The sequence below is a fragment of the Mastacembelus armatus genome, chromosome 19, assembly GCF_900324485.2.
Source record: "Mastacembelus armatus chromosome 19, fMasArm1.2, whole genome shotgun sequence".
In the NCBI taxonomy this organism is placed as follows: Eukaryota; Metazoa; Chordata; class Actinopteri; order Synbranchiformes; family Mastacembelidae; genus Mastacembelus; species Mastacembelus armatus.
In genome coordinates, this window is record NC_046651.1 from 1,692,838 (window position 1) to 1,716,590 (window position 23,753).

A 23,753-nucleotide genomic window follows, 5' to 3' on the forward strand; every position below is an offset into this window, starting at 1 on the left:
ACTAGTGAATATTCAACATGGGATCACCAATGAGAAAGGAACAAACTTCAATCTGAATTATCACAAACAAAGAGTTCTTGATAATGACTTTTTAAAAATCACAGTCAATAGTTGTAACTATTATCTTCCCATATATATATATATATATATATATATATATATATATATATATATATATATATATAGAATGTATACATATAACAGACTAAATCAATATTAAAAACCCTGGAACAAAATGTTCTGTGTGTTTTGTGTCTTCAGTTTTACCCAGACCTAGACAGCTTCTCTAGCTATACAAGAAAGATGTACTATAACACGTCTGCCAAATAAATATAGAAGCCTTTGAAGAGACATAAATCCCTTAGAGGGGGATGGCATTCAAATTCTGGTGAGTAAACTCTGAATAATAATAATTTTACTTCTGTTTGCATTAGAGCCTCAAGAATTCTGTGTTCAGCAATCCAGTTCAGTAGAGGCAGATTGGTAGATGGAGAGGGTGTTGCAAAAGAGATCTAATATTTCACAGAGGATGGGAATCATTAGCAGCATATCTAAGAGGCAGGGTGGAGTAACTTGGCAAAGTACATACATATTTACACAGATATGCTGGCATAAAAACACAGAGCCATTCTAGGGTATCTAAAAATGTGAAGCCAGTGGGATAAAATATCATTACAGTAGAGTTGGTGATTGTTGCTGATTTTGCTATCTGTAACTACCTGAGCAGAAATGTTTAGCATGTGCAGCTGTAAATTAGAGAATGACACACACAAGGTTTTTTGGGCAGCATCATCAACAGTAATAATCAGTACTAATGCCAATAGCAATGGTAGTAGTTGTATCTGTAGTAGCACAGTGTTAGTACTGTTAGTAGTAGAGTATATTAATAGTAGTAGAAAGCATCATTCATAGTAGTAGTAATAGTACTACGACAGTGGTGACAACAACAGTAGTTAAATTAGCTATTGCAGTAGCAAAACTAGTGGTGATTGAAGTGGCCTTAGTGGTAGTGGTAGCAGTAAAGTAGTAGTTTATAGTATTAAGAGAGATGGAAATATTATTATTAGTTAGTGCTGCAACAAATCCTCGAGGAAATCAAGGAATTCGATTACAAAAAATGCTCAAAGCAAAGTCTTTGCCTCAAGGAGTTGTTTAATTACTTTACTACTTTAATCACTTGCGTTACCGGACCTGTTCCACCTGGCGATCATAGGTCCACATGGACCGTAATCACTGTCACACGACACATTAAAGTATCAAAAGTTGCCGCTATGGCAAAAACCCTCCGTAAAGGGCAGAAAATGTTTCAAGGTTCGTTTCAAACTTTAAAAATATGATAACACGGTGCAAAGCTTGTATTGTACAGTAGAAGTGGCGTACCACAACATCACTTCGCCAATGCTTCAACATCTGAACAGAAAGCATCCAGTTATGAACCAGACCGGCTCACCCAGCAGAGCCGACACAGGGTGACGTGGTTTCTGTCATGCATTATACAATAGTGTTATTGTTTAAAAATGCAAAAGTTAGAATACTTGACTCCAAAAATAATCGATCGCTGCAGCCCTATTAGTGGTAGTAGTAGTAGCAGTGATAGTCATACAGTGGAGGTGGATGCACTAGTAATAATAGTAGAGGTTGTGGCAACAGTAATAGTAGCAGCAGCAGTAGCATTAGTAATAGCAATGGTACTGTATTAGTGACAGTAGCTTCTGCACCCAGATTGATTGTTTCCGCAGTAAACAAAGACTCTGTGTACAGGATTAGTCCTGTACAGTTGTCGTTAGCAAAAACAGCCTTGTTGAACAGAAAAAAAGCATATATAAATGGCTTTGGTGTATAAGGTGCATTTGTAATTATATTAATTAGAGTCAAAATTAGCCTATGAAAAATGTAGGCTAGGCATGACAACAAGCAGAAGTCCATTATGATATGAACTCACAAATCCCAATTTAAACTCTGGTAGTAGTAACTGCAGTGGGAAGCAATAGTTTCAGGTGTAGTAGTAGCACCAACAGCAGCAGTAGTAGGAGAAATATTATAAGCTATAGCAGAAGAAGCTGCATTGATAGCAGGAGCAACTTCAGCAGTAGCTGTGGTCAAAGCAGCGGGAAGTTGTCAGAAAGATGAAAGGGAAGAAAAAGACAAGATAGAATTATATTAAAGTGCATATCAACAGTGCTCTATGCTTACTTGATGATGTCTTTGTGTCCATTTCTGGCTGCCAGGTGAAGGGGGGTGGTGGATGGCAAGTCCAGGCTGTTGCACCCTCCCTCCCCTTCTAACAGCGTTGCTACCATATTACTGCTCAGCAGCAACTGAACCACCTAAAGAGAATATACAGAAACAAAGATATTCATATACACATATGTATAGCACCTATCTACTCACTCACTCAGTCTGGTGTTTATATTCTTTAACAGTATACTGTAAACTGCACAGACCCGCAGAGACCTCACCTGAGGTGACCAAAAAAAAAAACCTTCATCTAAGCTAGTAATGGCACTGATGATATCTAAATATAATTTCATTTTGAGGGCTACAAATAAAGATATTCTGCAAAGTACATCATACTGAAGATGTCTGATACTACATTCCAAAATGTATGTTTAATAAATTTATATACTATTATTTGTATTTTGACAGTGACATGTTTTTGTTTTTTAGGCTGTCTGCAGCAGCACACTGAATATGAAATAATAGTTGCAACATAAAGTGTCATATCTCAGCTTTGAGTAGGTTTCCATTAAAATGCAAAAACCTCTGGGGCAGAAATAGTCCTTTTTTAACACATAGTGCATAAATTGCCACACACAAGCTGCCATTTAGATTTAGGTGGCACTGTCAAAATGTGGAGAAAAGAGATGACCATGCCATGGGTGCAGCTCATAAAAGAATGTTTTTATGTTATGCTAAAGCAGGGGTGTCCAACTCCAGTCCTGCTTGTTTTCCAACTTGCTGATTCATTTTGTCCCTCCCCTTCCACCCTCAGCTTCCGATTTGCTGAGCACACCTGATCCAGGTAACCAGCAGTGAACAGGACAGAGATAGTTGGAAAACAAGCAGTACAGTGGCCCTCAAGGAATATGATTGGACACCCCAGTTAAAGAGTCTGAAAAACAGAAATGTGTCATTGTAAAAATTCTTGTGGTCTGGACTGTATATGCAATACACACAACATGCAAACTACACACGAATGGTCTCATACCTTCAGTCTGCCAAACTCGCAGGCCAGATCTAGAGGAGTTTTCTTTGCTTTGTTCATCAGGCAGGGATTAGACTGGTTCTGCAGCAACATCTCAGACTGAGAGTGAAAGGGACAAAGTGACTTGTAGTATGTCACCTCATGTATTATGCACATGCACTCACATGTCAGTCATCCCAAAAAAAATGTCTTGATGCTTTTTTCTTTGAACAGAGGAAGAGTAACATATGATATCTCTAGCAGGGCCTTTGTTTAAGATTTTCAGTGTATGATTCTTGGTCTAAAAAGGTTAGGACTCCATATGGCTTATATGACAAGTTAAGGTGTATGACTTTTCAGGAGCCAAACAAATGAGTTTGGAGGAAAGGAATGTGTGAATTCTTGACTTCTGAAAACCCATGTCATGGCATTAGTGGTATTGTTAGTAGACAATACAAGCTGAGACACAAAGAGGGTAGGTTTCAGTGAAATTAGAGGACTGGCAATGGCTTGGAACCTTGCCTTTGGCAGCTGAGGTGTCCATGTCTGTGTATGTGTGTGTCTCTGTGCGTGTACTCACCACCTCATAGTGCCCATACTGAGCAGAAAGATGTAATGGTATCTGTCCATCATAGGATGCAGAGTTGACTGAAGCTCCAGCTCTTAACAACAATAAGACAGAATCAGCTTTACCCTGCCATGCCGCATAATGGAGAGGACGCATGCCTGGAGACAGAAACAAGAGTGAGCAACGGAGCAGAAATTGGAAGGGAAAGGCAGTGAGATATACACTAAAAAGGCACTACTGATTTTACATGTCAAGGTTGATTTGCTAGTCACAGGGAGAGTTACTCCGCCTGTACATACAATCATATAATGTGTTCTATGGAACTGAACAAGCTTTGACAAGTCTGACAAAATAACCCTGATGATGTCACATGACATACAAATTTTTTAACAGAAAGTCTGTGTTACAAAAGCATGGGATCACCCAAAGCTGTGCATTTCACCTTTCTTTTGTCTCCTGAGAAGTGCACCAGATCATTAGTTTGAGTCTGCTGAAGTCTGAACTGTTTATATTAAAGCCCACCTTACAAGAAATGTGGAGCAACAGCTAAGATCAATTTAAAAAACCTTACTCCTGAACATGAAGACATAGAAGAAATGAGAGAGTTCTTACTAGCACCTACAGTATAGGTTTCTCCCAAATGACCAAAAAGATTAACTTAAAAGTCAAAATAGATGAACATGATTCTACTGGGATCTCTTCATTTTGTGGTTGTAATATGAAGTAAGTCAAATATATGATGGTAAAGTTATAGTGGTTTTATCAGATAAAATGCCCTACAAGTGCCTGTCTACCCACTAGGAGAAACCTGGGGTTGAATGTCCTGCCCAAGAACATTTCAATATGGGAACAGGAGGAGTTGGGGATAAAACCACCAATCCCACATCAAGTATAAAACCAGAAACTGAGCTACAGCCACCCGTGTTTTGGGCAAGGAATGAAAAGATATTTTAAATGGTATGAGGAAATAAGAATAAAAAAAAAATTTTAAAAACTTGAAATCCACTGTGATGGACTGGCGACCTGTCCAGGGTGTACCCCTGCTTTTCGCCCAAAGAGAGCCAGGATAGGCTCCAGCAGATCCTTGTGATCCTAAATAGAAATTAGCAGGTATAGATAATGGATGGATGGAAATTGAAATCCAATCTCCAATGTGGATAAAGCCTAATAGTCTAATAAATTATGACACTTGACAATAAAATGACAGTAGATAAACCCATTAAACTATGGCTTTGTTGCAGAATAAAGTGCCTCATGTCTCTTTCTCTGAGGGTTAATGTTGAATTTTACAAATATGCAATCACTTCAGCTATGTGATCTTATCCCAATCACTTCTCTTTCACATGGACAAAGCACTAGAAATAAGCACATCTTAAGGGGAAAGAAATGCAAACTCAAATGCACAAGTTTTAGTGTGACCTGTAGAGCTCCACAGATCTGGAACAAGCTTGAAAGCAACATTAATGTATCTACATCTCTATCTAGCTTTAAAAAGGGCCTAAAGGGAAAGTTGATTCAAAGGTACATTAATTCCTAAACCCTGTCTGTCCATTTTTAAAACAAAGTCAAGTGGCATCACTGTTACTCGTATCATTGTGGTATTCCAATTATGCTGCCATGGCTTATTTTCAGGTGCCAGTGCCTATATGTATGTGTTTATATATTCATTTATGATTTATACAGTATTTTAGGTTAGTAGGTATCTTAGGTTAGCATTAGGTTAATGCTACTGTTGTGATTTGTATGTTAATTGCTATCTGGGCCCCTATTTACAAGCTCTGGTTAGCTTCTGGGGAGTTACTTTTCACAGATGATGGATAACATTATTGTATTTATCTGCATGAATCTGTTTTAATGGATTTGTGAAATAAAGTTTGATTGATTGATTGATAAAACTTCAAAGGGAATCATATTTATTCATATGGGTCAAACCTATTTTCAGCTAAGTGTCAGAAAGCTGTTGAGTAAGTTTCAGGCCCAGTTTAAGCCCAATGGACTTCCCAGGCAATTTTTCTAAGTTGTGGGATTGTCTAGTGACAATAGTTCAGCTGTTGCTATCATGATACCATTGATGTCCTTGATATCCACCATGGCCTGAGCCTCCAGCAGCAGAGAAAGCAGCTCTGTGGTGCCTGTCAGAGCAGCGTGGTGAAGTGCTGAGAAGCTGAATGAGATAGAGAAAGAGGGGAAAGACAGAGGGGAGAAAGACATGGGTTAAAGGACAGCAACGAGAAGGGTTATAAATCATTCTGATGACTTTAAAACAGGTGAGCCCTCTTCAGATCTCCAGCCTGAGCTGATGTGTATTTCTATGATGATATTACCAACTCCAGCCTCAGATAAGAATTTGTGTTTTATGGGCCATTACCAATCACAGAGAGATATGTGTGTGTGTCTGTGAATGTGTTGAATAGTCATTGCAACTATAGGCTTAGATGAAAAGTCTTCATACATGTGTGCTCCCACATCAAAACTGCAGACAAAGATAAGGATCGTCTGCCCTGTGTATGTGTGTGTGTGTACATGGATATGTGTGAGTTCATCAAGGCTTCAGAGATGAAATGTGTGTGTTTGTCTCTAGGTGCCTGTCAGGTTGCAGTATATATTCCACAGAGGGAGAAATTAAAGGCATAAATTCTTGATAATGAGTTTTGCTTCTGCTTGGGGCGACAGACATTTTCCAGAGGAGGTGACCCTCCCAGGTAACACACAAGCAGAGACAGAGCTAGAACACGTTCTCCTCATTTGGGGATGAAATAACAGCTACAGTTCAGAGGACTTTCAGGTGATTTCACATAGCCTCAGGCAGTCATACTAGAACCCCTGAGCTTTTTGGCACTACTGGCATTAAACAGCTCGCCTACATTTGAAAAGAGAACATACTGTAGCTGTCTTTAAAAAGTGATTTATAGCATACGCTGTAAAGCTTTAATTTCAAATCAGTTTTCACGTAACATTTTATAGCTTCATTAAGCATACCAACAGCCAGGCCTCCTAACTACTCCACTAATCATTTTTTCGACATCATCGCAAGATGTGTTTAAATATTGTGTTTGCAATGACATGAAAAACAATGGCAAATTTGCGGATCAATAAACCTATTTCAAAATTCACCTCAACATACACAGGCCCACTTACTTACGTCTACTGTTATAGCAGACTGCCCTCATTTCCTGAGTCACCTGTCACAGGTTAAATCAAACAGTATCTCAGTCTGTGGGTCCAAACAGCTGTCCTGCCTTCCCTCCCCTCTCCTCTTCATCCTGTCTCCAGTGATCTCATGTATCACTGGTGACGCTAACAAACACACACAATTCAACACCCCTATTATGTACCACCTTCCACACACTGCACTGACCCTACATGTAGGCACACGCATCATGCCTAAGTCAGGCCATGCACACATTGCCAGCCTGCACGTACATACAGACACATACAGTGGCTTGCATGTCTGATGGCCCAATTTGATAGTCCCTCCCCTGCCACAAAAATATTTATTTGATAATGAAGCTTCCATTTTAACAACAGAAAACTGCTGCCAACTCCCTTTTACTTGGTTCTCTTATATGCAAAACAAGTAAGCTAGAAACATTAAACAGTTGGCTAGACACGTTTTCAACCAACTCATGTCATAAGCAAATTACCTACAGCTGAAAAACATCAACAATGGGATAGCAAATCTTAAATGTTGTTTCAAACTGGCCAAACACAAACTCGATCATCACCTGAACTCCTAGGCAAGGGTAACTTTCATACAGTATAGATCATGCTATATGAAAACTTTGACAGGGGTAACAACACTAAGGGAGGTATGGCTGCACACCATCAGTTGAAATACTCCAAATACAATTCACAAGTATAACTTATTAAAGAAAGTTAATTCAGGTGTAAATGTATCATGTTACTAAGCACTTCTGAAATCAGTATATTTCTTTGCTGCACTCTCAAAATTTATATGAGGTGCCACATACTAAATGCAAATTCTTGGTCGTGTAATTTTTCTAAGGGTGAGATGACAACTCAAACACTTTATACATTTTTTGCATGTGTATGTGATTTGGTTATGAGTCACGCTGTGAAGACTGAAGACATACATTAGACAGCAAGCCACAGAGGATTTTTTTTAATCTGCATGTCAGTCAAGAAACCCTCTCATCCACTGCATTCTTTTCACTCAACATTATGCCTTACTCAAGTGCTGATACACACATACACAAACGTGCACACACTCTCTTACCCATTTGAGTCTTGGTAGTTGATGTTGAGCCTCTTGGTGGAGCCCAGCAACTCTGAAAAAAGAAAGACGATGAGAAACACAGGGATATGGATGGGAAAAGACCCATTAATATCTGAACTGTAATATATTTGTTTTTTCATTAGTGCTCTCTAGAATTGCCTCTATCTCTACAGAATCCTGTCTGTTTTTTGGGGGTTTTTTTCCTGCTCTTCTCCCCATCATCACTCCTCGCTTCAAAACCACTTGATAGCCCTGACAGGAGCAGGAGCTTTTCTCACCTCCTGCTGCCTCACCCTTCCTTCTCTCAGGCAGCCAAGTGATTCACAAACAAATGACTCCGGCTCAAAGAAAACCAACATGCCAGCTCATTTATGCTGCTATATTGTCACAGTTCTTTGGAACTGAGAGCAACAAGCATAAACCACAAGTACAGCAGGATAAATCATGGATACAGTATCTTTCTTTTTCCACAGCAGCATTATCATCAGTTAACAAGTCAGTTAGCAAGACTGAACAAGTTGATTTTCACTCACCTTGGAAAAGACAGACTGCTACTTGTCCCATGTGTAACTTGTTCATTCTACACTGTACGTACTGTAGCCTACTCATAGATTCTCGGTCAAAGACCCTGCTTCCACATGTTGCCACGATAGCCAAAAATCACTAATCATATTTGAAGACTCAAATACAATTTTTTTTCTATTTTTTGGGAACACAAATATTTTCCATAAGAGCATAAAGAGACATCTCCAAAGCTGTGCAAGTTTTTTGTCTAATGTATCAAAGTCAAAACTATCCTCCTCTTCTTCATACATTCCTCTATCCTCCAAGTCTACAATTAAATCTGGCTATTACCCCAATGCTCTGCTCAATTGTTAAAGTCTCACTTTAATTTATATCAAACTTCCAGACGTCAATATCGCCATCTCATGCATTCATCTCCAGCCCCTAAAGACTGAAAACTCTCCTCACACAACTAAATATTCTTGGCCATCCTACAGTACCAATGTATTGTAAAGGCCCTACTGTCCAGTAAGACCCACACAGGAACCAAACTGCCAAGCCCTCTAAATACTGATCCATTCATCGCAGTCAATCCCTCTTACTGTTTTCTCCCACATAGGTGTGGAAAATCACATTAGTGTGTATGTATGTGTGACACACATACTGGCAGACAGAGGACAGAGAGAGGGAGAGGAAGACAAAGGGAAGCAGTAAGAGGTTAGGAGGAGCAGTGAGGACAGTGGAGGTTTTAGTCAAAACAGGCAACTGTTTATGATCAGCCAAGTATTCCTAACAATTTTATCCTTAGTGAGTTAGTATTATCCTCAGTTGATACCTCACACCCTCACACCCTTACACCCAATACCACCAATGCAGAATGTTGTGTTTCAGACTTGCAACCAGCACTTGTTTTATAATGAACCCTAACCACAATCTTACCTGAAGTCTAACCAAGTATTTTACTTGCCTAATCCTTACCATGCCTTAACCATAATTAGTTGTCATGACTTGGAGCCAGGTCATACTCACATATTAAATAAGAAACCTAGTGTAAATTAGCTGCATTCATGTGGAATCACAGTCATTACTGGGCAAAGCAACCTCAGTTTTTCATGTCAAATTCAACTACAATAGTCTTTGACCAATGAAATTGTTCTACTAATCTATAAGTCACTCTCTTGACATTGCTGATCATTGAGAGGATGGAGAGTCAGCAAGTCCAAACGAAAGGAAGCTAAAAACAGTCTGCAGACAGGTGACAGGTCCCTTTATCATCAGTGCTCAACACTAGCTACTGCATCAAAAGACTTGCTTTGAAAAAACTGTGTAGAAACTGAAACAATATTCCAAAATAAATATTCCAAATACAAATACAGTATAATTAGCTTCCTACTGAAACCCTGATGAAATATGCAATGCCCTTTTATTTACTGTGATGTTCTTTCAGCTCAAAAAATTCAGAAATGGAAAAAAATAAGCTGATTTCCAGTGCATTTGCATTTTTGTGCTTAAAACCCACAAGAGACCCTGAATAAACGCGCAAACAGTTTTTTTGTTGTTACAATTTCAACAATTTTCAAGGAACTTAAACCAAATGTCTAGCATTTCTCCTGGAGCCCAGTACCATTTCCATGATTAAGAGATCATTGGGGCTCAGAAAGGGACAGATCAATAGCCTTGCAGGAGGAGGAAATTCTCTACCAAATGGCAATAGTAACGTGCATAAACTGGTTAGAGTCATGCTTTACATTTAGTCATTTTACAGTAATCAAGTATCATTTTACAGTAATCAAGTAAAGATTACCAACAGACCTAGTGTAGAGCTGTTGCTGCTGAAGACTCAAATGCATAAACACAAAAGTCACATTGATAATGAGAATCATAGAAGGGTTGGTTGTTGGGCTGCTTGCCATAGGGTCTAAACTGCCCCAGCAGAATGGAAAAAACAAGAGCCTTTCAAGAGTTCTAGTTACAACATGAGCCTGCATTCTTCACATAGCACGCCCACCGTTAGCCGACTGACTTGATGTCTCTCTATGTATTTCAGCAAAAGTACTCACATTCTATACTTAAGTAGAAGTACAAATACTTGTGTGAAAAAAGACTCTGGTAAAAGTAGAAGTACTGACTCAACTCCTTTACTCAAGTAAAAGTAAGAAAGTACAGGGTCTGAAATGTACTTAAGTAAAAAAGTAAAAATGTTTTTTTGGCATCAGTGGTACATAATACATCATTTTGAAAACTCCACAAAACTAAAAAGGTTCCAAACAAAAAACGGAAATTCTTCTTGTTATTAACAATCTGCACAGTGCTGGTACAGGGAACAAAACACAACACATTCACCATGAATCATCCTTGGAGCCGACAAACATCTAACAGTTCTTTTAAATACAGCCAAGGATGGGGAATGTCTGGCTTTTCCTAATCGTCGTCGGACTCAGCAACACTCCCTGGATCCCTTTCTTCCTCCATGTCGCACTACAAGTTTTCTCTCCATCATAACCTGTACACTCACTCGATTTCACTCTCTAGTTAGTTACGTCTTTTACGTCGTGTCGTCATCCTCAGAGGTTGAAAAAGTAACAAGCCTGTTTTGATAATGTAAGGAGTAGAAAGTACAGATATTTGGCTTTAAATGTAGGGAGTAAAAGTAAAAAGTCCTCAGAAAAATAAATACTCAAGTAAAGTACAGATACCTGAAAAATCTACTTAAGTATAGTAACAAAGTATTTGTACTTTGTTACTTCCCACCTCTGATGTATTTATAAAACTGTCGACTCAATTTTCTCTGCTCTCTTCTCTATCCTTCTCTAGCTCCTTCCTTCTTTGCACAAAGGCAGTAGGGGTCAGGATCAATGAAATTACCAGCATATACAGTAAATCTCAAGCACTGTGTTTTTGTACAAAGGCAAGGAAATTACAGGGCTTGCTCCCTGCTGAAAGCCGATGTCCACAGCAAAAGCAAAAATTACCGAATGCTAAGAGATACAGCAGTCTGTGTGGAATACCTCTATGAATGATTCATGGTTGCAACAAATAAAGCAAAAAAAAGGCATGTCATGTTGTGTTCTGATAACCTCATCAGATGCACAATCAATGTTCTGACCTACAGTTATATACTCCCTCTGCACATTCATCATAAAAGCTGAAGCATCCTGTACCAAAAATAGCTTTGATGTGGAGAGCACTGTTCACTGAGGAGCCAAGAAACGCTCAAGAGAAAGAATAAAGAGAAGAGGAGGAGAAGTTGGGAAGAGGGAGAGATGAATCTCTTGATTCTGATGATGATTTTTGTGTGTCAGGTGCATAAACACAAAAATATTTAAAACACTTGCTGATAGATCAGATGAGTGTGCAAACAGCTCTGAAGATATTCAGGGGAAGACTCAAGGAAAGGAGGAAAGCTGAAAATGTAAACAAAAAATTGTAGACAAAAAATATTCTGGCTTCCTCATGTTTGTCTCCTTCAGTGAGACAGCACCTGGTAGTCTGCAGTTTCGGCTTGCATAGCTGAAAAATTCATTTTAAAATGCCTTTGATCATGGCGTATGCATGTAAAACACTGGAAGGAAAATGCATAAAAATAAGGTGAAAAATAAAAATCACACTGGCAATACGATGTAAAGGAACACTTTTTACATGCTGGCAATAAATACAGTAAGTGTATAACAGTGCTGGAATCAAATTAAACAATATTAGTCAAATACTGTCCCAGTAAAAAGTGAGTCTGCAACAAAAATTTGCATCAAGCGCAATAATTTCTCATTTCATCCCATTTAATATGTCACAAATGGAGGTCGACTGATTATTCAGGATGATTTTGGCCATTTTTACCATAATTGGCATTGGCTGATGGCTGAGTATATTAAGCCAATAACAGGCAGTTGTGTCAAATTGCCTTGCTGCCATTGGATGTGGCCAAGTGGAGGTTAACTGAGTTTAGTAAGAATGAAAAGAAGAACATAATGGGAGTTAACAGCAAGGCTTAAATTCTTATTTTTCAAAGTCATATATATTTAATTAGTTACATATAACATTTCATACCTTTTTCAGGAGTGCTCAAGAACTCCTAAATTGTGTCTAAGGCCACTAAAGACAATAATAATGACAAATAATCATAAGGCCTATTAATAACTAATGTTACATTTTGTAAATGTGTTAATTCTGCAAACTTGTCTTGTACCCTGAGATAGGGAACAATTCCAGGTTCAAATGGCTTCAAGGAATTAGCAGGTTTAGATAATGAATGGATGCTCTTTATATAATAATGATTTTACTCACTCTGGTAGAGTAAGAGGAGGCAGCATGCACCTTTAACACTGGTATTTCCCCACGCATGTAAAAGCAATGTAGAAGAGAAAGCGGGCCCATACAGTAAAAACAACATAGAAGTAGGCATGTAAAAGCAATGCAGAAGAAGAATTAGGCAGGGCAGATTTCATGATGGAGATTAAAAGCACAAGCAAGTAGAATAGTTAATGTTACCAAATACAGTTGCTGACTTCTCTGACTGTGAACATTGGGTTAAACTGGTTGTTAGTACCGTGGCTCATAAAGTGTCTCAGTACACTTCCATGCTGCGACTATAACAACGTTAGCCTACTTAGCAAGTCCAAAACATGCCGGGTAATGAGCTAAATGATGCACATTATTATTTTTGTTTAAGTAGAAATGAAATAGCACTAACGCACAGTATTATACAGGATTGCAATAATTGTTCATTATCAAATGAAAGAAAATTCAGTTTTATGTTGAAATTAAACAAATTAGCTCCATGTGGCACATATCAACAGGACTATTTGGCTAATTAGAAAACCATTACTAAGTCATATAGCAACCGAATATGCAATTAGAAAAATGTTATAAATGGATATGGATCAATCAATACCTCTTATTAGATTATCGATTTTGTGATCTGATGTTAAGTTTGCTATTTGGTTGACAGCACAAAGAGGGAGAGGAAGGGAGAGAGCAGGATGAAGTCAACAGAAAGAGCATTGGATATGAAGTACCGTCACATTCTTCTTAGGAGCTGAACACCCTTTAAGGTCTGATCGTAGAATCGCCCCTGACTGTGAGACAAAAATTGCAAATACTCAGTAATAGAAGATCGGCCCAACATACCAACCAAAAAGAAAACTGACATCATATATTGGCCATCGGCTGCCCTGATTTCTAAAGACCGGTATTTGCATTGGCCATAGAAAAACCCATACCAGTGGACCTACGGTCACAGAGGAATACGACTGAGACATCTGCCCGTCTAAAAGACTAGAATGTCAATTAGCTATACATGTCACATAGAAAGATGGCAAACTATGATTGACTCTAACATTTAGTTTACCATTATCAACATCTGACAAATTATACCTGATAAGGTTTGGCTCGTGTGTTAGCAGACTATGTTAACACATCCATAAGACACAAGAGCAGCATTAGCCATTATTTGGAGTTACTTGGAGAAATTTACAGTGGGTTTGTCAGAGCTTTTTCACTGCTTGATTCAAAACAGGATTGATGAGAGCTGTGAGACTGAAACAAAACAGTACAGTTGCAGGCCACAAAACAAAATCAATGAGCTCAAAACACTCAAACACTCCAACACTCCAGTCTGAGGAGGGGTTGGGTAATAATTATCTGTGGTTCTGTCACTATGACACATACAAAACTTTTACATTACAGTCATTTGATACACTGTTAAAATATTTTAACATAAAAGTGTGGCTTAATTCATCTCACAACAAAATGCTTCTCTCACATGTAGTGATGGTAAATCTTGTCTACTTTTGCCGAGTGCTGCTTTCTGACATCAGCCCTTTTCTTTTACTGTGAGCATGTCTGAAAGCCTGCTTACAGCATCTTACCTTGCAGCATTTTGAGGTCACACATCACCTAAGAAACACAAGCCATTTTTAAACAATGATGAAAGTGGCAAGGCTTGCTTGTCTATGTCAGTGTTTTAGAATAAGGAATAAAAAGATGAGAAATAACAGGGGTTACTTCAAGGTTTCACTCTTTGGAATTTTGTTATGGTGTACCCTCTATGTCTGGAGAGGGTTTGCAATTTTACCACAGGGAATTCAAACCACTTGATTCAGGAGTTGTTTGTTGGGACAAACCCCTGCACCACAAAGAGCACAAATCAGCTCATAAACAGCTAAACCCCAGCAGCCTGGGGCGCGACCAAAATACAGGGGAACGAAAACAAGGGGTAATTTAAGGTCATCATGTGTCTCTGGCAATAAATGGCTTGTAGTCAGGTATGGAATTCATCAAGGGAAACACTTATCTCAGGAACACATCCATCTAACTGCACTGATTACTGAGAGGGTAAACACAGTCCCTCAAACCAAACCACCATGGCAGAGTGGGGAGTTGGCTTCACTCCAGCTGTCCCACAGAATTCCTAATAAGGCTCCAAAAATATGATTGGTAATGGACATATTTCATATTATTTTGTTTATCATAACCAGATCTACAGCAACATGTTTAACACTACCTAACAGAACCTTACGGAATGTCGACTGGCACTTTCCTACCACAGCTTCTGAAACAAAGTGTTTCAAAACATAACTCATTAAGGTGGTGAGACTTCTAGCACAGAATGTGTTACCAGTGTATCTGCAAGTTTCAGGAGCAAAAACACAGCAAACTAATAAAACCAGCGCTGTTCCTGTCGAAGATGGTGAGCAGATATTTTAAAGGCCGGATACAAGAACTGAGTAAATGACAGGAATGGCCTTGGTTTTTAAAGCCTGCCACAATGCTCCCTTAAAATGAATGTGTTTGTCTATATTGCAGGGTCCTCAGTTTAATGCCTACAAATGTCAAGGCCTGAGGACTGAATATAAGAAAGCAATTCAGTTTTTTGTTTTTTTTGCCACAACAGTGTTTAAAACTACAGCACTGCATTCCTATAACATAGCTAATGTCGGCAGTGTGTCAAAGGCTAGTTTAAAAAGAGACAAAATCAATCAAGTAAAACCAGATATAACCTTTTTTATAATTCTATTCACTTTTTATTCTTCCATTTTGCCTGGTGTCTACATCATGTACAATGCAACTCGACTGCAGAGAGTTTCTTCAGAAATTTCGCATGTGTTAGAAACATATACATTTCTGCCACAACACCCTAACACTGTCACTTTCCAACTGTTTCATGATTCTGTCAACCAGAGAAAACCAAACACGGAGCAGATGTCTGGCAACTTAATAAGTAATCTCCTTCTAGTAGATCAGAAACACTCAAAACTGATGCATTTAAACTGAAGACTGAAAGTGTCATTTGATTGTATCAGGAATATCAGTCAGTGTATATTGATCAAAGAACTGATAGATGTGTACAGTAAACCCCAGAAATTCGCAGGTGCTCTAGGGGCTGCATGATGCTTTACAAAAAACTCCTTTCGATCAAATCCCTACAACCACCAGACTAGACTGCCCTGTGTTGACCTTATCATGCACGTGGCTGTCCATGGCTGCTGCCTACATTACTATTAAAAATGTAAAAGTTTTCCCAATGGCTCCAGCTCTTTCCAATTTTTTTTTTAGAACAGTCACAAATTACTGCATAATTGTATCACTTGAAGCTGACTTTGGTTAAAGTTGAATATGTTGTCAGATATGCTTTGGAAAGGCATCTTATTGTCAGGTATAATCAGCTGGTAGAATGGAGCCCTGTACAACTGCCTGCAGAGACAAAAAAAGAAAAACAAGAAGACAAAAGTCCTGCAGCAGATGGTCTGACCCCCACAGAGCCTGGATCCCAGCAGTGTGGAGTCAGTCTGGGATTACATGAAGAGACAGCAGACAGTGGGACAGCCTAAATCTATAGAACTGCAGCAGCTTCTCCAAGGTGCTGCAAAGTACCAGGAGAAACTGTGTCCAGGTCCAGTCAAAGTGAAATGCTGCTGGATTAAGTTCAAAGGAGAAACACTGCAAATACTGAACAGATTTAGGTTTTGTTCCCTTTCTTGTAGATTATATGAACTGAATTGAAACCGAATAAAAACCAGTTATATAATTTAAATTAGAAGTATCCCCTGCATATTTTTTCTACCTAAAACGTTTGCACAGTGCTGTATTTTCCAGTAACTGCTCCAATGTTAAAAATGTAGAGCATAATCTGATGTGGTGCTGCTGGCAAGTGGGTCAGACACACTCAATATTCAATGACAATGAGCCAGTGTGGAAATGAAACAAATGATAGTGGTGTGTTGCATTGTCTATGCATCTGTGAACCAACAATGCTACATCTGTATAGTTTCTTCTTCTAAAAGAAAGGATATTAGAATAAGTTTAAACACATCTGCAGGTTTAATCAGGTTTCATTACATAACATGTTTCAACCATGCATCTAGGGGGCACAATACTTTATATACCATTCAAACCAACTGTTTACTTACACAATTTGTAGCAGAGCCCCTCCTTTATTTCCATGTACTTTGTCTACAACCATTAGACATGAGGCTCTGTCAGACTGCTTTGTAAAAAAGTACAATAATATAAAATAAAGGTCACCTATTGATATTTATCATATACGTAGGGTTGGGCCTATAGGTATATGATATACTATTTATATGTTTTATATGCCTTTTTACCTGTTTTAACAAGTGACTGTCCTCCTGAAACGCACAATGAGCTAGACACATGCAGTCACGTTTGAGCATACTTACAGGGAGAAACAATGCTCCACTCAAATCCATAACTATCTTTAACAAAGTGCAAAGATCCAAAATATTCATTGTCATTTTAATATAGTGATAATAGCAAATCCGTGAAGCCACTTCAGATTACATTTTTAGGTTAAAGGGAACATAAAAATCAATTTCACACCGGTCACTATGCTCACTCTCTCTTCCTGCTAGTTAACTTTAATGTGATTGGATTATGAGAAACTCCAGCATGAGGTCACAAACTCCCATGTGGATGGAAAAGTCATTACATCACTAATTTAGACTAAGAGGCAATGATCAATACCCTTTTGAACCTATACAATCTGGAAATTTGGTTGAATAGATGGCCGAAACGTTTAGGACAAGGGGAACAGCTACTACTTGCTCATGTACTTAGTCTCGTCAAACACCAAACCCTACAGCCTACAGCAGAAATAACTTGACCAACAATATCCAATATTCTTAACACAATATATACCCCAAAGGATGATGCCATTTTCTCTCTGGCTGCATATTGAACTTCAATATGTCTTAGTACAGACCAAACTGTTTATTTATTGTCTGAGATAGTTTAAGACTTGCAATCAAAAAGAAATTGCAATTGGATTAACCACCAGTAGGGAGTTTGCCTTGCTCATTAAGTTACAATGAACTACTTTTTAATAATGTAGTCCTTCTGAACCAAGCTTATTGGCCAGTAATTTGCACAGTGTGTGTGTGAAGCATGGATAAGCCACACCCTCAGTATGAACAGCAGAGCAGAGCCATACCTATTGAATGAGGAGCAAAAGTTGCAGCCCAACCAGTCAAAGGAATGGTAGGGGATACACTGCCAGTAGTCCATGAGTGTACCCCATGACAATAAAACTGAGCATCATGTGTACAAACAGTGGAGCATGCCTTTAAATGTGACCAGAACTGCACAGGCACCTTGATTCAACACCTGTCAGATACACAAATATCAGCGGCAAGAGAAAAAAAAAAAAAAAAAAAAAAAATCAGTGAATCCTTTAGAATGGTCTGGTCTTCCGCATTAATTGGTCATAAAAGGTCATCTGATTATCAGTAAGTAAGTACAGTAAGTAACAGGTATAAACAAGAAATAAAACAAATAATGATGTGGTCGTGTGTCGTATGCAAAGAACCAGGAGTGGTACCGACTAGAAACACAACTCCTTGAGTGGGGCTGGAGTCTCTTGTACTCTGGAGTTGCCTACGATGACAGGCGGCAGGCTGGTGTGGGTCTGCTTATAGCTCCTCAGCTCAGCCGCCATGTGTTTGAGTTTTCCCCGGTGAATGAGAGGGTCGCTTCCCTGAGCCTTGGGACGGGGGATAGGCCTCTTACTGTTTTTTCGGCCTAAGAGTACCCGTGTCTTCTTGTCCCTGGAAGGGGTGCTGGAAGGTGCTCTGATTGGGGACGCTGTCATTCTACTGGGGGATGTTAACGCTTACGTGGGCAATGACAGTGAAACCTGAAAGGGCGTAATTGGGAGGAACAGCCTCCCTGATCTGAACCCAAGTGGTGTTCTGTTGTTGGACTTCTGTGCTAGTCACAAGTTGTCCATAACAAATACCATGTTCAAGCACAAGGGTCACCATCAGTGCACGTGGCATCAGGACACCCTAGGCCAGGGGTCGATGATCAACTCTGTGGTTGTGTCATCTGACCTGTCAGGGGCTGACCTGTCAACTGATCTGTCAACTGATCACCACCTGGTGGTGAGTAGGATCCGCTGGTGGAGGAGGAAGCTGGAAAGACTTGGCAGACCTAAACGAGTTGTGCAGGTATGTTGGGAACGTTTAACCGAAACCTCTGTCAGAGAGGTCTTCAACTCCCACCTCCAGTTTCAGGTCATAAGGTGCCTGTCTTAGTGGCAACCCTTGAACCCGGTAGTGGACACCAGAAGTAAGCAATGCTGTCAAGCTGAAGAAGTCCTATCGAGCCTGGAGGATGAGATCCACCCTGAGTATCTTAAGTCTCTGGGGGTTGTTGGGCTGTCTTGGCCGACACGCCTCTGCAAAATTGCACAGCAGTCAGGAACAGTACCTCTGAACAGGCAGACCAGGGTAGTGGTCCGTCTTTTTAAGACTGGGGACCAGAGGTTGTGTTTCAATCAGCCTCCCTGGGAAAGTCTATGCCAGGGTAGTGGAGAGGAGAATTCGGCCGATAGTCGATTCCCGGATCCAGGACGAACAATTCAGGTTTCATCCTGGTCATGGAATTCTGGGCCAGTTCTATACCCAGTCCAGAGTGCTTGAGGGTTCATGGGAGTTTGCTCAACGAGTTCACATGTGCTTTGTGGACTTGGAGAATTCGATTCAATTCAATTCAATTTTATTTGTATAGCGCCAAATCACAATACAATCATCTCAAGGCACCTCACAAAAAAAAACAACAAATCCCTTATGAGCAAGCACTTGGCGACAGTGGAGAGAAAAAACTCCCTTTAAAGAAAAAAAAAACCTCCAGCAGAACCGGGCTCAGTTTGGGCGGCCATCTGCCTCGACCGGTTGGGGTGAGTGGATAGAGCAGAGAGAAAAGAACAGCAACAATAAACAACAAATAGACACTGCAAGTTGGTGGGGCCAGTAACTGCACATCAGCGATATACAGCTCTAGGACCAGGGACACCTGCAGAAGGTACAGAGAGAGAGAGAGAGCGAGAGAGGGAGGGAGAGAGCACAAACTAGGGGAGAGAGCAAAAAGTTAGTGACATTCAATAGTGGAATATACATGTGAGGAGGGAGGAGAGGGGAAGAGAAGGGAGGGGAGGGTAAGGATAGGGGAGCTCAGTGCACCAATGGTCCTCGGGCAGTCTAGGCCTATAGTAGCATAACTAAGGGATGGTTCAGGGTTACCTGAAGCCAGCCCTAACAATACGCTTTGTCACAGAGGAAGGTTTTAAGTCTAGCCCTAAAAGTACAGAGAGTGTCTGCCTCCTGAACCCAGGCTGGGAGCTGGTTCCACAGGAGAGGAGCTTGATAGCTAAAGACTCTGCCTCCCATTCTACTTTTGGAAACTCTGGGAACCACAAGTAGACCTGCACTCTGAGAGTGAAGTGGTCTATTGGGATAATATGGTACTATGAGGTCTTTAAGGTATGAAGGAGCTTGATCATGAAGGGATTTGTATGTGAGAAGAAGGATTTTAAATTCTATTCTGGATTTTACAGGGAGCCAATGAAGAGAAGCTAATATAGGAGAAATATGATCTCTCTTGCTAGTTCCTGTCAGGACTCTGGCTGCGGCATTCTGGATTAACTGGAGGCTTTTAATGGAGATACTGGGGTATCCAGATAGTAATGAGTTACAGTAATCTAGCCTTGAGGTAACAAATGCATGGACTAGTTTTTCTGCATCATTTTGAGACAGGATGTTCCTAATTTTGGCAATGTTGCACAAGTGAAAGAAGGCAGTTCTAGAGATTTGTTTTATGTGTGAGTTAAAGGACATGTCCTGGTCAAAAATAACTCCAAGGTTTTTCACAGTAGTGCTGGAGGCCAGGGCTATGCATCTAAAGTAGCTATAATTTAGGTTTTTAGGCCCAAATACAATAACTTCTGTTTTCTCTGAATTTAAAAGTAGAAAGTTACTGGTCATCCAAGCCTTTACGTTAGAAACGCTTGAAGTCTGGTTAACTGGTTTGTGTTATCAGGTTTCATAGATGGGTACAGCTGAGTGTCATCTGCATAGCAGTGGTAATTAATAGAGTGCTTCCTAATAACATTGCCTAAAGGAAGCATGTACAAGATGAACAGAATGGGTCCAAGCACAGAACCCTGTGGAACTCCATAACTTACTTTTGTGCGTGTGTAAGGTTCATCGTGGACATGAACAAACTGGAATCTGTTCAATAAATAGGATTGGAACCATTTTAATGCTGTTCCTCTGATACCAATCACATGCTCCAGTCTCTGTAATAAGATGTTGTGGTCAATAGCGTCAAATGCAGCACTAAGGTCTAGGAGGACAAGTATAGAAACGAGTCCATTATGTGAGACTAAAAGAAGATCATTGGTGACTTTTAACAGTGCTGTTTCTGTACTATGATGTGCTCTAAATCCTAACTGAAAATCTTCAAACAGTTAATTTCTGTGTAAGTGGTCTGATAGCTGCTTAGCAACTGTTTTTTTTTAAGGATTTTAGAAATAAATGGCAGGTTGGATATTGGTCTATAATTAGCCAAGACTCCTGGATCAAGACTAGGCTTTTTGAGTAAGGGTTTGATTATTGCAGTCTTAAAAGCCTGTGGTACATACCCTGATACTAGAGATAAATTTACCAAGTCTAATAAAGATAAGTTAAGTAATGGCAGGGTGCCTTTAAGCAGTCTAGTCGGGATGGGGTCTAAGAGACACGATGATTTTGATGAAGCAACTACTGACGTGAATTCAGAGAGATCTATGGGAGAGAAGCAGTCTAAACATAACTGAGGTCTTACAGATGATTCAAGAGCTACTGTAGTAGAAGATTCATTTATGGCAGCAGGAAGCATCTGATGAATTTTATCTCTAATAGTAAAGAAACTCAAAGTCATCACTGCTGAGAGCTAAGGGAACACTGGGCTCAACAGAGCTGAGACTTTTTGTCAGCCTGGCTACAGTGCTGATTGTTCTTATTTTCCTCTATTAGTGATAAATAATATGCAGTTCTGACTTTACAGAGAGCTTTTTATATGTTAATAGACTGTTTTTCCAGGCTAGATAAAATTTTTCTAAATTTGTGGAACGCCACTTCCTTTCCAGCCTTCGTGATGCCTGCTTTAAGGTATGAATATGTGAAACGTACCATGAAGCTATTATTTTCAACATCGACATGAATGTTAAAATCTCCCACTATAATGACTTTATCTGAACTAAGCACTAAATTAGATAGGAAGTCTGGATATTCAGTTAAAAACTGAAGAGGCAAGAGACAAGTGGACAGTACACAATGACAAGATGCATTCGACCATTCTGTTGAGGTGCCCTGGGAGTATGGGATCAGGGGCCCTCTACTGTCCGGTCTTTGTACAACCGGAGCAGGAACTTGGTTCACATTGCTGGCAATAAGTCAGACCTGTTCCCACTACACATTGGACTCCGACAGGGCTGCCCTTTGTCACCAGTTCTGTTCATTATTTTTATGGACAGAATTTCTAGGCGCAGCCAGGGTCTGGAAGGAGTCTAGTTCGGGGACCACAGGATTCCATCTCTGCTTTTTGCAGATGATGTTGTTCTGTTGGCTTAATCGAGCCAGGACCTTGAACGGATACTGGGGCGGTTTGCAACCAAGTGTGAAACAGCTGGGATGAGAATCAGCACCTCCAAGTCCAAGACCATGGTTTTCAACTGGAAAAATGTGGCTTGCGCTCTTCAGGTTGGAAGACAGATCCTGCCTGGGGGAAGAGTTTAAGTATCTTGGGGTTTTTCCTCACACTGTCTTTTATATTTACATCCATGAGGGGCTTACAATATTAGGAACACCTTAATAATAAACATTTCATTGCTTTTATACATTTCCTAAAGTTTCACTGAAAACTGAAATATTACGAGTTTCATAAAAACAAATGTTATGGGAGGGCTGTTGGATTGAATTGCATTCAGTTGTACAGGAGTATCCAATAAAGTGCTCAATGAGTGTATATGCCATCTCAAAAACCCCTCAGTTTTCTGGGGAAGCCAGATGAACAACAAATTGCAAAAGGTTGCAATAACAACCTGAATACATCAGTAAAACGATATCTGACTCCACTCGTTCTTCCCATGTCACAGGTTTTTCTAATATAGACACACTGATCTGAGCCTATATATCACCCAACAATCCATTACACAGACACTTCTCATTACAAATAAAAGTATCTTATTCTAAGGCACAGTAGCTTATCAATCAGCTACAAAGCAAGCGGAAAGAACCAGCCATCAATTTCATTTTTCCTTCAAAACAGGTAAGAGATGGAAAGAACAACGCAAAGAATGAAAGTATAAAAAAGTATAAAAAGAGAAAACAAAACAGTAAGATAACACAGAAAATTAAAGCCACAACAGCAATCTCTCCTGCTGATTCTCATTACTGCATACAGCCTAATTCCTATTTGGGAGACATGCTCTTTTCATACACATACACAAGTTCATGTAAATACACACAATGAGACCTCCTTGTCAGACAATCACCGTATCTGTGTCTGTACAAGCACCAAATTCCAGAGTCGGAGCACTCCACCTACAGATGTGTTTTTTTGTTGATTTTTTTCTTATCACACAGCCAAATCCAAACACAAAAATACAGTTGCAGGGCATGTAGAGGCAGGGCAGAACCCAGTGACATGATGCCTCACACTCTGAATGCTATAGTTGCACAACTGCCTGACTGATGGCTTGTTTTGTAAGCGAATGGAGTTGATGAAGATGGGTGCCAGACGCAACTATGTGCAGCCCGGAGCAAGTAATAAAACTCTAGATATGCCAGGTGAAATGATGCCTATTGCAGCAACCCCAGCCTTTAATTTCTTTGTTAAATTCCTCAATCCTCGATAGGCTACCCCATCTGTCAGAGGAGGAAAGGGGTCAGGATTAATGTGTGCATTCCTATGCATGTGTACAGGAC

General features: G+C 39.7%; 1 protein-coding gene across 4 annotated transcripts in view; it reads right to left on the minus strand.

The window, feature by feature from the left end:
- The window catches only part of LOC113135560 (CASK interacting protein 2), a 57,543-nt gene that overhangs the window by 27,929 nt on the left and 5,861 nt on the right, over window positions 1-23,753 (minus strand). For 3 of the 4 annotated variants that reach the window (XM_026315685.1, XM_026315684.1, XM_026315687.1), the window contains exons 3-7: window positions 7,990-8,041; window positions 5,819-5,916; window positions 3,765-3,910; window positions 3,209-3,304; window positions 2,194-2,327 (exon numbers count right to left, since the gene is read on the minus strand). In XM_026315685.1, the coding sequence (XP_026171470.1) occupies window positions 2,194-2,327; window positions 3,209-3,304; window positions 3,765-3,910; window positions 5,819-5,916; window positions 7,990-8,041 (526 nt within the window). Of the gene's footprint in view, window positions 1-2,193; window positions 2,328-3,208; window positions 3,305-3,764; window positions 3,911-5,818; window positions 5,917-7,989; window positions 8,042-8,522; window positions 8,921-23,753 lie in introns of those variants that run through there. The other variant, XM_026315686.1, reaches the window with a different exon arrangement.